Genomic DNA, 15,530 nt, shown 5'->3' with positions numbered 1-15,530 from the left:
AAATAGATTTAAAAATAATATTATGTCAGTTATATAAAATGTGACACCCAAAATGTATTTCTTTTACTCTAAGAGCAATAATTTGGTGCCCAAGGCAAAGCGGAAATGCACTATTCTGCGCGGTACAACCTCTTCCTGCCCTCTTTCCAGCTTCCCGTGCAACATGGTGAGTTCACTACAGCGGTAGGCGGTTGGTAAAAACCGAAATAAACCGATGTATTTATCGGAAAACGCCTCCCCCTTATATATTCGAAGTTAGTAACATCACAACCCCCCACCACGATGCGTTATATTGCCGTTTAAAGCACATTAAAACATTTAAAAAGGTGCCCGGGCCTAAATGCTAGCGTTTAGCAAGCTAACATACCCCTGCATGTGTTCTCTTAGCGAGCGGTGGATAAAGCTAAATCTTGCGAGATACATTTGAGTGACATACTAAAGTAGAATTGTCTAAAGCTTTAAAATATCTCAATTATTTTACAATTTTTATTTATTTATTACAATGTAATCTATAATTTGGAGTAGTTTTATGTCTGAATTTGGAGCGAGGTTGCTTTCGTGATGCAAAATCAGTCATGTTAAATGTCACAGTAGCAAATTTGGATGTGACGGTAGATGGTGAATATATACGGTCAAACCGTTCAATGGTTTTTGAGTCAATCGTGTTATGAGTAGTGAATAACCATAGTTGCACCACGAAAGAAATCTAAATGTTTATATTTTGCATTTCAGACCAAGAAGAGAAGGAACAACGGTCGTGCCAAGAAGGGCCGTGGGCACGTGCAGCCCATCCGCTGCACCAACTGTGCCCGCTGCGTCCCCAAGGACAAGGCCATCAAGAAATTTGTCATCAGGAACATTGTGGAGGCTGCAGCCGTGAGAGACATCTCAGAGGCCAGTGTCTTTGATTGTAAGTGTAATTTCTCATCCGTATCAAGAACAGCAATACACGTTCCACTGCTTATGTACTTTTCCCCACCACCCTCTTCTGTGTAGCATATGTTCTGCCCAAGCTCTATGTGAAGCTGCACTACTGTGTCAGCTGCGCCATCCACAGTAAGGTGGTGAGGAACCGCTCCTGTGAGGCCAGGAAAGACCGCACACCGCCACCCAGGTTCAGGCCCAATGTAAGGAACTGCTAAAAAGAAATGTTTCTCATACATTGTAATCACCATTTCTAACTTATTTGTCTTGTTTTTTTGTTATAGGCTGGTGCACCGAGAGCTCCTGCAAAGCCCATGTAAATGACATGCTTTACATATGAGGAATAAAAATCTTCCCAAGTTGTTGATTGAATGTATGACTCAACTCTCATTTGCTCACAAGACAAGAGAATAGTTGACTTTTTATTTGGAGTAAATCCTTACAGTACAAAACTTACAGTAGTTAAGATCAAAGTAGTGAAATGCATAACTGTTGTCAACATTTAAGAGTTTGCATTAATTTAAAGCGATTTCAGGTTATTTACAGGAGGTGAGAGGCTTACAAAAACAGCGTTTGAAAAATCACATTTAATGTGTGGTGTTTTTGTGAGCTCAGGATTGGTCGCACATGCATCAGGGTCTGAAGCATAATTAAGTTGAAGGTTGTACAATTACACCATTCCCACTGAAGGCAAAGGGGGATATCCAATACTCATAATAAAAAAATTTGAGTAATGATGGGTTCTTTTTGAAAATGATATTTTGACACTTAAAGCCAGCAAAGGTTTCACGTCAGCAGGGAGTTTTCTTTGGATCTTAGCAGCAGCATTGTATCCTAGGGGCATCTGGTAATCAAAAGTAAAATGGTCCTAGCAAGGGGAAAGCTGGTGGTGAGCATTTCACAAAGCTGGCCTGTTGTAGCACACGGTGAATAGTTGCAGAACACTAGAATGAAGGCACAATATGAAAAGTACTACATACAGGAAGCAAACCAGCATAAGCTACTCATGGGCCTCTTCCATTAGTTACACAAGCAGGGTACCTTTTTTTTTAATACTCAAAATACATTTCTCAGTACAACAGCGATCACTTTAATGTAAGGTAAGCTAACTCATGATAAAATGACTGATAGTGGAGCCTTAATCTGTCTTGCGTTTAGAATTGTGCTTGACCGCTGCACTTGCGCAATCATGTCTTATAATTAATAACGGTAATTTCAAATTGTCCACACATGACCTTTAACCATAAAGGTCACCATAACCACATTCAGGATTTAAACCAAGTGAGCAAAAAAGGTTTTTCTTGCAGTTACAATTAGTCAACATTGTATCGACAAATACCACCAAACACTTCTCACGATGTAGCGACAAAATATCCTTTTCTCATTGGAATCAATCACAAGTAGCGCTAATTCTTTTCATGCTTTACACAATTTTCAGCATTATGGGGTAACTGTTAAAGGGTCAGAAAAAAAAATACATGGACATGGGAGTCTTGCCTACACAATTTGATCAGGTTTCGGGCAGGTTCTTTAACAGTTGTTGCTTCTGTCATCATTTCTTGGCTTATGCTTAATGTTTTGTAAAGTATAGCTCGAGAGTTGCAAGAACAGTCAGAATCCATTTTACCAAAAAAACAATGCCATCCATATCCAATCTTTGAACATGTAATGACTAAACTGCAATATTTTACATTTCCGTTAATAAAAAGCTGGAAGTTTTTGCTCTAAATCGATCTATATTTAGAATTCCCACCCGTGTATGCACGAATTAGACTGACTTGAGATCTTAAATTCTTTGGTAACTCATTCCAACATGAATTCGTATGTTTGAGGACATGATTGTTAGTTCATAGCTTGAACTCTAGTCACTGAATTTCACGATGAGGGAAGGCACAATACAAACCAATGATAGTAAAGTTGTAACTGCATTGACATTATTTCTTGACATAAGATTATCACTTCTCCCACTTGAGCGGCAGTCATGGTTTTTCCTCATATTTTGAGAGAAATGTGCAGCTTGTGAATGTAGTCTATAAAACTGTTTAATATGATCAGGATTTTCTGGCAAGTATCAGTGCAACAGAAGCAGTTATAGAACAAATTAAAAACAACAAGACAGGTAACGCTCATAAGTCATCCAAGTAAAGGCCTCCATTGTTCACTGGCCTTCACACGTTCTACCGATTTCCAGAAAACTAACAATATCTCACATACGTACACTCAGTTCAATCACCCTACCACTTGACACGAAACAAAAAGTGCATTTATGATTCACAGACAACTTTCTCAACATCTCGTGAACTTTGACCTGGCTCTTTCATTTGGTCTGCACTCAAAACAAGGACATAAAAACATGATAGTGAATGTTTTTAAGGGCCGTTTCTTCAAATGAGGCGAGGGTCTTCACATTTGACTTTTGGGGATGAAGAATCTGTTAAAGTGCTCAAGAGTTTTCAGGTCGGATTGGTCAACCACAATATGTGCATTAGGTGGGAATCCTGAATTTGGGCGCAAGGCACACGTGTGGATGGGAAAAGTGCATGTTCAGAGACATTTTCAAAGTGCATTATGATAAATAATGGGTTTCCTTTGTGCTGTGCAGACCAAACCATGCCAGGCCGAGCTCATCGGGACTGTTCCTCAGTCGAGGATGTGCTCTCCCCGGACGATGTGCGAAGAAAACTCGTAGCGGTCTTGGCTCCGGTGGCCGCAGATGTTACACTCGAAAGGTTGCCGAAATCCATGGCACCCCATGTGGATGGTAAACATGACGTGGTCCATGAAGAGCACGCGGCAGTGGTCGCATCGGAAGCAGCGCACCGTTCGCCCTTCGCCGTCTACCACTCGCAGAGTCTCCCTTGAGGTGGACGAGGGCGCCGTAGGTGAACTGGGCATTGGGACGAGGCCCGACGGAGGGGGCGCGTGGTGACTTCCGTCCTCTCTTTTGGTCTCCCGGTCTTTGGCGTGGCCGGGGCTGTGTCCGTCCCAAATTTTGTAGTGCGAAGGAGTCGCCGTGTTGTGGAGATGATGCCCGTTGTTCCTATGAAGGGTCGGACCAGGAGCGGTGCTGTTGCACGGCTCATCCGGCATGCTTTCCGTGTCCGTAGAGTCCTGGCAACCGTTGCTGGGGGAGGCTGCCTGACTGCGACCCACGGGCAGGTCTTCGTGACCCTCCGCCGCTTCCCTTCTCCCCACGTTGGCGGGCCCCAGCCCTACACTGGCCCCCATGCAGTCCAGCCTCAGGCCGAGAGCGCCCGGCGCATAAGCGGCACTGTGCATCGATCGGAGTTCGGATAAGCATGAAGGGTGAGTGATGGGGAGATGGAGAGGCTGCAGGGGGTCTGCCATTCCCCCTCCTCCTCCATCACTGCCTGCATACTCTCTTCTAGGAACGCGTAGGCCTTCCAAGTCTCCTGGATGTGTCTCTCCATCTTTGTCCAAAGCAGCATTTAACTCGGAACGTGCATTTCCACTATGTATGTGCTTCTGTCCTGCAATTAGAACATAAAATCCTCATAGATTGAAATGTGGAACAATAGCATTGTATCAAAATCCACTTTTCAGATAAAGGCTTTCGGGTGAAACTTCAGGATGTGCCCAAAATGCAATGCAACCTTTAACCCACTAAGCCCTGTACAAAATGGCAGTTCTTTTGCGATCCTTAAAAATAAATAAATAAATAAATAAATACAATTTAAAAAAATGCACCTCACTTTCCTGAGAGCTCTAATTTTAGAATTATAGTTTAAAAAAATCCCTTCAATATAATATGAAGAAACTTTTCTGCTACGTTAATAGATGTTAACACTACATAAGTAAAAACTACTCAACATTTGATGACACCGGTCATACAGTGGAAAAAAAGCGAACATGAATCAGAAGTGTTGCAAAATTGTCTTATGTCAATCCTGATAATCTTTCGTCTCAACGTTGTGTGAAATTTTAATTTTGAAGCAGTTTTTTTTCCGGAATATCTTGGTAAGAGTGAAGTGGTAAAAATTCTGGGGTGTTTGACTTACGTGAACTAACTTCAGCAAACTAATTCGAATACCGAAAGTACATCCTGATTTTTGCTTTGAGTCAGCCTTGTGAGCCTTGTTCATAAAGTTTGTTTTCTCGTTATTACAAACATGAAGCGGCTATTTTCTCAAACCTCACCAAACCGAGGCCACATGCTCACCTACAAATTTTTGTGGCATGGATCTTTTGCGTTTGGTGACGCTGCTGGCGAGCCGATCAACAAACGTCATCTTGTCTGAGGAGGCATGAAGCGGGGAGTCTGGGATGTACTCCATCTCCCTAATCTCCTCTCCTAAAAAACACAGAATATATAACATTTGCTCTGATTACAGATCCTAAGTAGTCCAGCTAGATTTTCAAACCAAAGCAAGTATGAAAACTAGGCAAAATGGAAAAACTGAAGGATGGGCGGATCATTTTGATTATACCACAAACCCCAAATTCACCATCTCTAGAAGTCAGAATACTACATTAAAAAAAAACAAAACAATCAAAATGGATTTTTAAATATAGAAATTAAATAGGAAGAATTGCTTTTGTGTAAAGCGTTTTCCCACTTGTGTAATGACTTTGACTCTAACTTTGAAGAGAGCTAGTGCAGTACCGCTAAATGCATTTATTTAGGATGCACTATTATCACTTGTTTTGAGACCAAGTACTTATACTTGAGTAATTGCTAAAAACCGAGTACCGATACTTGATATTGCCAATGGTAGTTAAAATGTGTTTTGTTTTAACCAAATATTCAGAGACAAACTTTTCTTGAACATGGCACAAGTCTCACTCAAATAATTTTTGTAGAGTAACAACTTGTCAATATTGACATACGATGCACGTTTTTCAGTTGCTGATGGTATAGTGGTACACTCCCCTGACTTGTGTGTCTCACTCAGTGACATTGTGAATGTGGATGTGTATGGTTGTTTGTCTCTTTTTGTGCCCTGTGACTGACTGGCGACCAGTTCGGGAGTTAGTCCGCCTTTCACCCAAAGTCAGCTGGGGTTTGAAACTCAGGACATGCTGTACCCCCGGTTGCCACCAGAGCAGAGTTGAATACGCAGTGAGCTAAAAGTGTTGCAATCCGTTTTTACCTTAAAGAAGCTCCTCACGCATGACAAAGGCTGCCACAGTATGTATATGGAATACGTCTGGCTGGTGATGTGGCATTCATGCATTAGTACGAGTATGAGCACTCCACAGCCGATATCGTTGCATCCTCAGTAACTATTGAGATGCACCTGTAATAGCGTGCTCTACTGTGACTCAGATGAACCATGCTCACCTGGATGCTGAGCACTGATAGGCTGTTTTGACTCCACGCTCTGTAAGTAGTTGTAGCAGCGTTCAAGGTGCTCCTCCAGAGTGCTCTGTTGCTTGTAACTGCGACCACAGTAACTGCATTTGTATGGCTTCCCAACAGTTGGAGAGGATACTGGAGCAAAAAGTGGAAGAAGGACATTACTTTTTGCCAAGAGATACATTATTCAGAGTTGGGGGGGGGGGCAGACTTATTAGGCCTATTTTTGATTATTTGATTGATTTGACAATAAAGATGACCTTGACCTAGACCTAAACATGTCCTACCGGCATGAGTGCGAAGATGGCCGGTGAGGGCATCTCTTCTTCTACAGGCATAGCTACACAAAGGACATTTAAAGGGCTTCTCTCCGGAGTGCAGCTTAATGTGACGGAGCAGATTTCCTTTTTGAGTGAAGGAGGCGCCACACTGATTACACTGGAATGGCCGCTCACCTGCACAAAGATCAAATTGTTACGAACTAGAAATGCATAGGTCATAGTTAGAGCTGAACAATTAATCAGAAGATTGAGCAGAATCCTTCAATGGAATGGGTTCGAGGTTCCAATGTAGTTGCTGTACCCAGTGTGAAAATAAGGTAATTTTACCAATCCCAAAGCAAGTCATATATTGCATGTGTTTCAAATACCTAGGCATTCACAACATGTCAGTTTTGCCCACACAAAACAAATGTTATTTCACATATGAAGCATTTTTTTAACCTGTGTGACTGCGTTTGTGCACCATGAGAACATTGGGTCCAATGCAGATCATGCCACAGATGTCACACTTCAGCTTCCCACTGGGCAGTCGAATGTTGTCATGATTGGTAAGCTCCCTGTGACCAGACGCCTCTGTTCCCTGATCCACGCCTCCTTCTTCTATACGTTCCACTCGCTCATCATCGTTACTAGGACCGGGGTCTTCATCACTGTACAACTCGACTTTAATAGAATTTGCTAAAAGAGAGGGAAAAAAAGGAGTCCCATTTTTTTAAACAGTGAAAAGGAGGATTAAGTGTCCAGTATTTATGACTTACCGCTGAGCGAGCGATGAGGTGAGGTTTCCTTGCTGTTTGGCGTGCTTACTGTCGGACCACCAAGGCCCCCAGAAAACTCTTTTTCCATTGAAGAGTCTCCACTATTAACTGCAAATACACAACCCTTGATTAAACATACATTATTGTTACTTATGGGCTGATTTGATGCACAATAAACAAATAGCTGACCTGACATGTAAGACTGGCCATTGCAGTCATCAACATCCATACTAGATTTCGGCCCAATACTGAAATGAGAGTTATGTCCACACCAACTTGTCATTACAAAACCAAACGTGTGCTGATGATGTTACACTTGTTCCATCTACAGAACTGGAGAAAATCGCAGTGAGTCAACCCATGACACCGAACTGTTGAATTAGCTTTCAGACATTTAAACAGAATACAAATATGTTGAGGATGGCATCCGTTATTAAAGTGGAATTAATCGTACGATTGCTGCAGCAGTACTAGTAGCTACACGAGAGCTAACTCGAACATTAGCGGCTACAGATCAGCTGATCGACTGACTCGCAACTCTCATGACACCACTGACAGAATCATCGAATACTCGTGTGCCATCAATTAGTCTTCAGTTCACATTCTACACGTTGAAGAATTCATATGCGTCTCCGTAATTTAACAGCTAAATCACCAGTCGGCCTGGGCAGCTCAAGCTAAGCGAAACTTGATTGGCGCAAATGTGAAGCCAAAGCAGCTAAAACCAGCACTACGACGTCGGTATTTGTTACGCTCGCTCACTGAATATCGCGGTATCAAAGTTCGGTACCGAACGATGCAATGTGAATGAGTGACATGCGTGATAAGTTCTCAGACTGACAAATGCTACATTTAGCCCGCTAGATGCTAACTACTGCAGCCAGTGTTTCCGAAATGGTTGCTATGGCACCCGCAGCCTCGCCGAATGCTATGAGGAGCCAGGTACGGACTAACTACAGAACATGCTCTCCTTGATTCAAATAACGACGACCGACAATTAAATGAGTCCACTCCCCGTATATGTGTGGTAAATTACCAATGCCTGGCGAGGGCGACGATTGAGGTTATTCGGTGATTGCATCTGCTTGTTTGGGTTTACGACGATGACATCCCCCAGCCGGCAGCACTACCTTACACGCCAAACTACTTCCGGTCACAATTTCGAGTGCGCCATAAATTTTGATAATTATATCCACACAAACCTCATCACTTGTATTAAGTTATACAATACAATCAATATAGCTTGTCGTTATGCAGACAGTCTTTAAACCAAGGGTTTGCGAACTCGGTCCTCAAGGGCTGCTATCGCTATCCTGTCTGTTTTCCAGCTTTCCCAGGAGCAACACACCTGATTCAAATACTCAGGATCGTTCTAATGTTACTTCCGAGCTGGCTGATGAGCTGATCATTTGAATCAGGTGTGTTGCAGCCGCGAGAGATGGAATACAGGCAGGACAGTGGCTCGACATGCCTGCTTTAAGCAGTACATTTGTTTTTAAGCTTTCAAGCATCGTCCAATACAGTTCTGTTTACGTTTGCATTGAAACTTAAAGAAGTGATTGTTTTTAAACATTGAAATGCATATTTCATGTAACTTATGTGCAACGCATTTTGATGTAATAATTTGAAGTAGTTTTTTTCTTCTCCAGTATTTAAGCGCAGTTCTGTTCAAACTGTCCATAACGTTAGTGTCTCAAAATTAAAACATATTATACAGTATGTAATGGGACTAAAAGCTCTGCCTGGTTTTTGATTAACTAGCTATGTAATATATTTTAATTTTGGCCACAAAGGACAAATTTTAATAGCGTTAAAGTCGAACTAAGGCTATCTTTTTTTTAACCATTACTCTCTGAACCTCGACTATTCAGGTCAATTTTCATCCATTTTGACATTTGACACCGATGCAAATACCCTAAATGTTATTCTTCCATGCAGACATTTGAATACCTTTGCTAAAGGGACCTCAAATACACGTGAAAATATACAAAAATTCTTCATACAGGTGCTACAAACTTTGTGTAAAATCAAGGAAAATGGTAAACAGGTGGTAATAGTGAAAAATTCAAACTAAGAAAAAAAAAGTATTTCTTCAGGCAACTGTGACAGTGGTCACTGTGGAGTTTGAAACAGACCCAAAAATCAAGAATAGTCTGTTGCAAATAGTCCAAGTCACATATGCAGTAGCCAATGCGTATTTTTATAGGACATGGAGACGGTGTTTGCGGGGGTAGGTTGAAACAGTCAACAGACCTGTCCGTGACATTTGCACAGGTTCCCACGAAAATGGGCACCTGTTGGTCTTGGAATTGTCATGGGAAATCTCAAAATAGTGTAAGAGTAAGCATCAGCATGACGTATAGTAAATATATACGGAACAGAAGTCATGCAGGGGTGAAAGAGTTGCTGCTGCAAAAACAAGACCTGTATCTGCAATGGAGTAAATAAAAATACACTTTTCCTTCTTGTAAAACATTGATTTAGGATCAAGCCTCCATCTGTTATTGACCATTAAAACAATTTGAAAGGAACGATAGTTCAGTTTGATATGCTTCAAACAACAAGGCGTATTTAGTAATTGTTGTTACCATTGTGTCCATGTTATGTGTTGTGTTCTGTTGGACCATTTTTGTTAATTCGTGTTAAATGTTCTGTGAAGCGGTTTGTTGCAGCTGCAGCTCTTGTGAAAACGAATCGAAATCAAATGGTTGTATTTTAAATACGCACTACAAGGATGGCTTGTCAAATTGAATCCCAGAACATACAGTGCATGCATGGAAAATGAACCGTGTGAAAGCGCGTGGGTACTTTTGTCACCTCTGACATTTTGTTCTAGTATTTGTCTTGTCTGGAAAGGTCGAGCTGAAAGCGGTCTAAACAACACCAGTGTCAGTGGGTTGCAGGGCTCAGAGCGACCCCCGCTGCCGTATAGTAGCTTTGCAGAATGTGTGACGTAAGACCTGCTTTTTACGACGGTGTGCTTACACAATGACACTTTCCGTTACTATCGCCTGCGAGTTGTAACCGCGTTGGGGATAAAGTATCCCGTAAACTGTTCAAGTTCGGGAGATCGTTTTCAGATTTCGATTTATCGATCGATATCACAAACTGTACTGGATTGAGCGCAAGCGTTTCTCCCCTTCAAAAGTACACGGTGTACTTCCTGTGGTGAAACTGCTTCGAGCTGGTAAAGGCCCAGCAGAGAGCTCCCAAAAAGTTTGTTGTTGTCACGTGACGTGAGCCGAATGTGGCGATAAAAGTTAATCTAGAGCGTCAAAATAGCTTTGCCTGCTACGCATTTGAAAGGTAATCGACGCCGTCTCCGCCGCAATGCCGCAGCCGAAGTACCGGAAGATTGCTGTGATCGGTTACAGATCTGTTGGTGAGTAAAGCTCCCGAGCTCGTGCTGTGCTAGCTGGCTAGCTAGCCAGCTAGCTGGCTAAAGTCCCGGCTTTGTTTTCCTTGTGTCAGGCTGACCTCAGCAACACGCGTTCTGCTTTGCTTTCATTACACTTGTGCTTTTCCGACTCAGAAAACTAATAAGTGTACTTTCGGCTGGAGCCGCACCCTGAGTGCGGTAAAGGTTCCGTGGCATTCCTATTAGGCTGTGGGAAACACAATATTTCCGAAACATAGCTTGTCACAAAGTAAATGGGTCATTTTTTTTTGTCATATGATTAATAACGATATAAAGACACGTTTTTTTCTAATAGTGCATTTTTAATGCTGCCTTGGCATTACATATGTAAGTGTCTCCACAGCCATGTTTGAGGTCCATTTTTTTAAGTTATTGGTTATTTCATGTTTTAGGCCAGAATAGTTAAGACAACGAAGCGATCAATACACAAAATTTATGGCAGTCTAATGCAAATGATAAGTGAAGAGCAAGATTTCTTAAACTTGTATTGGGGGGGGGGGGTCAAACAATTATGCATTTTGACACAGCTTTGTTCATCGCACCCATTGACCAAGCTAATGGTGATGCCCCTCTGAAATAGATTTGTTCCATAACAGTTAAGACAAAAGTGCATAACAGCTTCATAGTTTCTTCGAACATGTGTTTTGTATTTATATGTGTTGCCTTTCGAACACTGCACTATCAGTATATCCAGCCATGCCTCAGAGGTAGAGCGGGTCATCCAGTAACTGGAAGGTCCACTGTTCAATTCCCTGCTCTGTCCAAGCCATGTGTTGCTGTGTCCTTGGGCAAGACACCTTGCCTTAAGTGCCACTCACACTGGTGTATGGCTGAATGTTTGGTGGATGGTCGGAGCGGCTGTAGGCGCACACAGAAAATTTACCTGTTTTTATCCATTTCAGAGGGCCACATTTTGCCACTTCCTGTCAACTTGAAAATGACGTGACAATTCCTTAAAGACAATAACATGGATTTGTGTTAGTTTTTGTGGAAAAGGCTGTTATACACTGTTATTATTACAGCACAAATGACAATTGCGTGTCCATTTTCCTTCTGCAGGAAAGTCATCTCTCACAATACAGTTTGTGGAAGGACAGTTTGTCGACTCCTATGACCCAACAATTGAAAACAGTAAGTTTTACCATGCAGTGGAGAACTCTTATATAGGTTAAAATGACCAAATTTCCTCATCGAGTGGCAAGGGGTTTCCCAAACTTTATTGAGCAGGGCGGGGTTGTTTTGATTCCAGTGTATGACGTAACATTAATTAATCAAGGCACAACATCGACACATGTGGAGGCCACTGTATGAAGAAATTTGGTAGTGATTTAGAAATACTTCTACATATAACTGTTACTTCCCTTTCCCAGCCTTCAATAAAATGGTCAGCGTGAATTGTCAAGACTTCCATCTTCAGCTGGTTGACACAGCTGGACAAGTAAGTTGTTTAGCGCCATATTGACATATAGATTTATCCTGCAGCAATATTTAAGTTTTGATGATTGTAAACTTATGAAAATCAATGACGAATTGCCTATATTGTGTCCTGTGCTTGAGACTAATATGTTATATGGCATGGTATCATTTGTAGGATGAATACTCCATTTTCCCCCACTCCCACTCAATGGACATCCACGGCTATGTCCTTGTTTATTCTGTGACATCCATGAAAAGGTATGTAGTTGGATCATTGTGAATTTCTAGCATATCAGTAAAAAACACTTAGTTTGAAACATGTTTTTATCATCTGTGTTCATTTCTCATCTCAAGTTAAAAACGGGATGACATATTAAGATCAGGCTTTGTATCTTTGAGCCAATCACGATGCGATCAATAAGCCGTTTCTATTCTCTGATCAGTTTTGAGGTCGTTCAGGTTCTACACGACAAGCTGCTGGATATGGTTGGAAAAATTCAGTAAGTTATCTCAACTCTTTTTAAGTTCAATACTATCAAAATGGTCCCACCACATAGTTTTTATTAATATTTCACCATGATTGTTTTCTATTTAGAGTTCCAACTGTGCTTGTTGGAAACAAAAAAGATCTCCACATGGAAAGGTAAGCACAATATTTATTTGTCCTTGTTCGAAAAATGTTTCAGTGGACTTATCCTGTAATAATCAGTACATATATACATTAAGTCCAGTCCAGTCGCCAGACCTACTACTATTACTATATTTGTATGAATTTCTGTAATTTAACCAATGTATCTTTTGTGCGGTTACAATTGCCTTTTCTGATCTCTAGAGAAATAAATATTTGTACACAGGAAATGCGCAGATCAAACTCAGCCAATCAAATTGTTTCACTCAGAGCAACTTTGCAAATGCAGCAAATGGGTATGTCCTTAGAAGAGAAATCCACGGAAGAAAGTTCTGGGAGAACAGATGATGCGGTGCTTTCAAACGAGTAAACAAAAAGAAAAAGGGGCTAATTAATTGTTCGTCTTAATTCACATGTTTATATCAGGAATGTTTGTCTTATTGTTACTCTCTGATGAAAACACCAAAATCATAAACTTTTGCATTCTGGCAATAATAGCCCAACAGGACAAACTGACTTTTTGTGAGTTGTTTTCTCCCTCTCAGCTTATAGTGACGTGTCTTAAGGTCAAAAACAAAGTTTCCACAATTTCACCTTTTACTTATGAGATCCTGTCAATCTGCACTTTCTTTGTTCATGATCTCATCAAACATGACATTTGTATTGCCAGGGTTTTTGACACTCGGACCATTAAAACACAGGGATGGATGCTTTGTGCTATATTGTCTTTGCTACACTCCTAACTACCACTCACTGGTTTCTTTCTTTTTTTTTTTTTTTTAAATTTGGCCTCGGTGGAGTTCTGGTACTCAACTGTGTGCCATTGTAATTTCATAACCGGTGTTTTCAATGTCTTGTTTCTCAGGGTCATAAAGCCAGAGGAGGGAAAGAAGCTTGCTGATTCCTGGGGTGCTGCTTTCATGGAGTCTTCAGCCAAGGAGAATGAGGTCATTCCACGCATCTTTTTTTCTTTTTTTTTTTTTTTTTTGCAGGTCTCTGTTGGCGCTGTCCTCATACTTCTTCCTGCCTTACAGACCGCCGTGGAGGTTTTCAAGCGAATCATATTGGAGATGGAGAAAGCCGACGGGAATGCCCCGCCGGAGGAGAAGAAATGTGCCATGATGTAAGAGTGCATTGAGGATATGGTAAAAGTCACTTGCTGAAGACAGGAGAGGCACAGCTCCACCAGCATACCACTCTGAAGACCTCGCCAACAACAAGACCCGGCAGTGCTGCCAGTTTCAATTCATATTAAACTATTCCACTAAAAGAAGCTCAGGCAGAGAAGCACCTTCATTGGACATTTGCTATAAATAGTTTAATTCTTGGATGGATATAATTTTAGCCCAGAAAACGCAGATCTTCATGGACTGCATCCGAAATTCCCTTGTTATTGATATATATTGATAATGGTAATTATTTCTGAATGCCTGATGTTGAGACAACATTGGTTTGTGTAATATTTGAGTGGTTGGTGTATTGTGGTGGTGAGCGCTTGACAGCGGTGCAGCCTCAGTTCACATTACTGTAAATGTGGTGGTTGATTACATCACAGTGGTGGGACTGCCTTGGATGCTCTATTATGAGCTTTCACAAAACACTCTTTCCATGCTTCTTTCCATTGTAATGTTTATCGGTTTCCTTTCTAGCTATTTATACATACCAGCCACTCACCTGTGAGCTTTTCTGCTGAGCAGATTAGTCCGCTGCCCTCATTTCTATAGTTTTAACTTTTCTATCACCACTTAGCTGTTATGGAACCCCCAGATGAACTTGGTATAGGTTGGAAAAATCGCTTTGATTTTTGCCACATATGGCTTTTAATCAATAATAGAAGAGGTTCTGTTTTGTTTTGTTTTTTTTTGAGTGATGCCAGCTTTGTGTCCTCCACCACTTTAGAGCAGTCCAACGCAGTAATTTATCACGTCATTTTGACGTTTTTGTAAAATACAATGAAAAGAATGGGGTGGGTTGCCATTTGTTGTCAATGAATTTGTCATGATTTCAAGGTTCATGAAGTCGTGATCTCGTGCACGTGATTGAATCTAAACTCTGGATTTAACAATCACTGTCAAAACACTTGAGATGCAATTTTGCATTTTGTTTTTCTTGGCTCTTGTTGCCTTAAAGTACACTTGTCTGTGGACTATAATCGCTTGACATATTCATCTTTTTCCCTCATATAGTTTGTAATATCTTGTTTTTGTTTTTTTTTATCAAGTGCTTTGCCGAGTAAGTAGTTTTACGATGGACAGAGGCTGGTCATGCTGTGTCTTGTGCCTTATACATCTTTGAAACTCCCACATCTGGTTTCCTTCATGACCAAAGGTGCTCTTACAGGGTTTCTTCTTCCGTCTGTTAACTTGATCTCATGGGTGTTGATCGTGGTGGTGATGTTGTGCACAACATGGACGCCAATATGCCCATGATGGTCAGCGTTCATATAAAAATCTTGCTGTAAACAGTTTGTATATAAAATCTGTTACTCATTCGTGATAGTGTTTTTTGTATCTCATTTTTATTTAGTTGGCCACACGCAATGAAGAAAAAACATATTATTCCCAAGATAAACGTAAAAATGAAACTGATACCTTCTGTTGTGTTACACCTCCAAGCTAAAATGAAAAGCTATTTCCATTTAGAAATGATCATAAAACATACAGATACTGTCTGAAGTTAACCATTTTGTAATACAACGGCACTCTCAGGTGGTATCACCAATAAAGCCTTTGAAAAAGTACACAAAGATGTATATGTATGTACACACACTATATATATATATATATAT

The 15,530-nt window shown here is 41.0% G+C and overlaps 3 protein-coding genes across 8 annotated transcripts; 2 read left to right on the top strand and 1 right to left on the bottom strand.

Moving 5' to 3' along the window:
- The first annotated feature begins 37 nt into the window (after positions 1-37).
- LOC109522462 (40S ribosomal protein S26) lies at positions 38-1,283 on the top strand. The gene is made up of 4 exons (XM_019881055.1): positions 38-166; positions 733-910; positions 997-1,127; positions 1,209-1,283. Exons 1-4 carry the CDS (start codon positions 53-55, stop codon positions 1,242-1,244), a joined length of 459 nt encoding a protein of 152 aa, XP_019736614.1. The 5' UTR covers positions 38-52; the 3' UTR covers positions 1,245-1,283.
- A 692-nt stretch (positions 1,284-1,975) lies between these two features.
- Positions 1,976-10,182, bottom strand: LOC109522460 (zinc finger protein Eos). 6 transcript variants are annotated; one of them, XM_019881052.1, is made up of 8 exons: positions 10,089-10,182; positions 7,470-7,528; positions 7,281-7,388; positions 6,964-7,200; positions 6,529-6,696; positions 6,227-6,376; positions 5,105-5,236; positions 1,976-4,415 (listed from the first exon to the last, which is right to left on the bottom strand). In XM_019881052.1, the coding sequence occupies exons 2-8, from the start codon at positions 7,507-7,509 to the stop codon at positions 3,565-3,567; spliced, it is 1,686 nt and encodes a 561-aa protein (XP_019736611.1). In that variant the 5' UTR covers positions 7,510-7,528; positions 10,089-10,182; the 3' UTR covers positions 1,976-3,564. The 6 variants fall into 6 exon arrangements, with proteins under 6 accessions (XP_019736611.1, XP_019736609.1, XP_019736607.1 ...); XM_019881050.1 differs by lacking the exon at positions 10,089-10,182 and adding an exon at positions 8,483-8,661; XM_019881048.1 differs by lacking the exon at positions 10,089-10,182 and adding an exon at positions 8,317-8,474 and having other exon boundaries at positions 7,470-7,613.
- Positions 10,183-10,270: 88 nt separating this feature from the next.
- On the top strand, positions 10,271-15,233 carry rhebl1 (Ras homolog, mTORC1 binding like 1). Its single transcript, XM_019881054.1, has 8 exons — positions 10,271-10,662; positions 11,758-11,829; positions 12,069-12,136; positions 12,290-12,372; positions 12,558-12,614; positions 12,710-12,757; positions 13,608-13,689; positions 13,777-15,233. Exons 1-8 carry the CDS (start codon positions 10,611-10,613, stop codon positions 13,867-13,869), a joined length of 555 nt encoding a protein of 184 aa, XP_019736613.1. The 5' UTR covers positions 10,271-10,610; the 3' UTR covers positions 13,870-15,233.
- The last annotated feature ends 297 nt before the right edge of the window (positions 15,234-15,530 follow it).

This window comes from Hippocampus comes, unplaced genomic scaffold (genome assembly GCF_001891065.2).
Source record: "Hippocampus comes isolate QL1 unplaced genomic scaffold, H_comes_QL1_v1.1 scaffold68, whole genome shotgun sequence".
In the NCBI taxonomy this organism is placed as follows: domain Eukaryota; kingdom Metazoa; phylum Chordata; class Actinopteri; order Syngnathiformes; family Syngnathidae; genus Hippocampus; species Hippocampus comes.
This window is presented reverse-complemented; position numbering and strand designations above follow the sequence as displayed.

Coding starts and splice junctions, on each gene's coding strand:
- LOC109522462 (XM_019881055.1), top strand. CDS start 53: ATGTATTTCTTTTACTCTAAGAGCAATAATTTGGTGCCCAAGGCAAAG. Junction 911..996: donor AGAGGCCAGTGTCTTTGATT/GTAAGTGTAATT, acceptor TCTTCTGTGTAG/CATATGTTCTGCCCAAGCTC. Junction 1,128..1,208: donor CACCCAGGTTCAGGCCCAAT/GTAAGGAACTGC, acceptor TTTTTGTTATAG/GCTGGTGCACCGAGAGCTCC.
- rhebl1 (XM_019881054.1), top strand. CDS start 10,611: ATGCCGCAGCCGAAGTACCGGAAGATTGCTGTGATCGGTTACAGATCT. Junction 10,663..11,757: donor GATCGGTTACAGATCTGTTG/GTGAGTAAAGCT, acceptor TTCCTTCTGCAG/GAAAGTCATCTCTCACAATA. Junction 11,830..12,068: donor TGACCCAACAATTGAAAACA/GTAAGTTTTACC, acceptor TCCCTTTCCCAG/CCTTCAATAAAATGGTCAGC.
- LOC109522460 (XM_019881048.1), bottom strand. CDS start 7,563: ATGACAAGTTGGTGTGGACATAACTCTCATTTCAGTATTGGGCCGAAA. Junction 7,389..7,469: donor TGGCCAGTCTTACATGTCAG/GTCAGCTATTTG, acceptor GTGTATTTGCAG/TTAATAGTGGAGACTCTTCA. Junction 5,237..6,226: donor TATCAGTGCTCAGCATCCAG/GTGAGCATGGTT, acceptor TGTGTTTTTTAG/GAGAGGAGATTAGGGAGATG.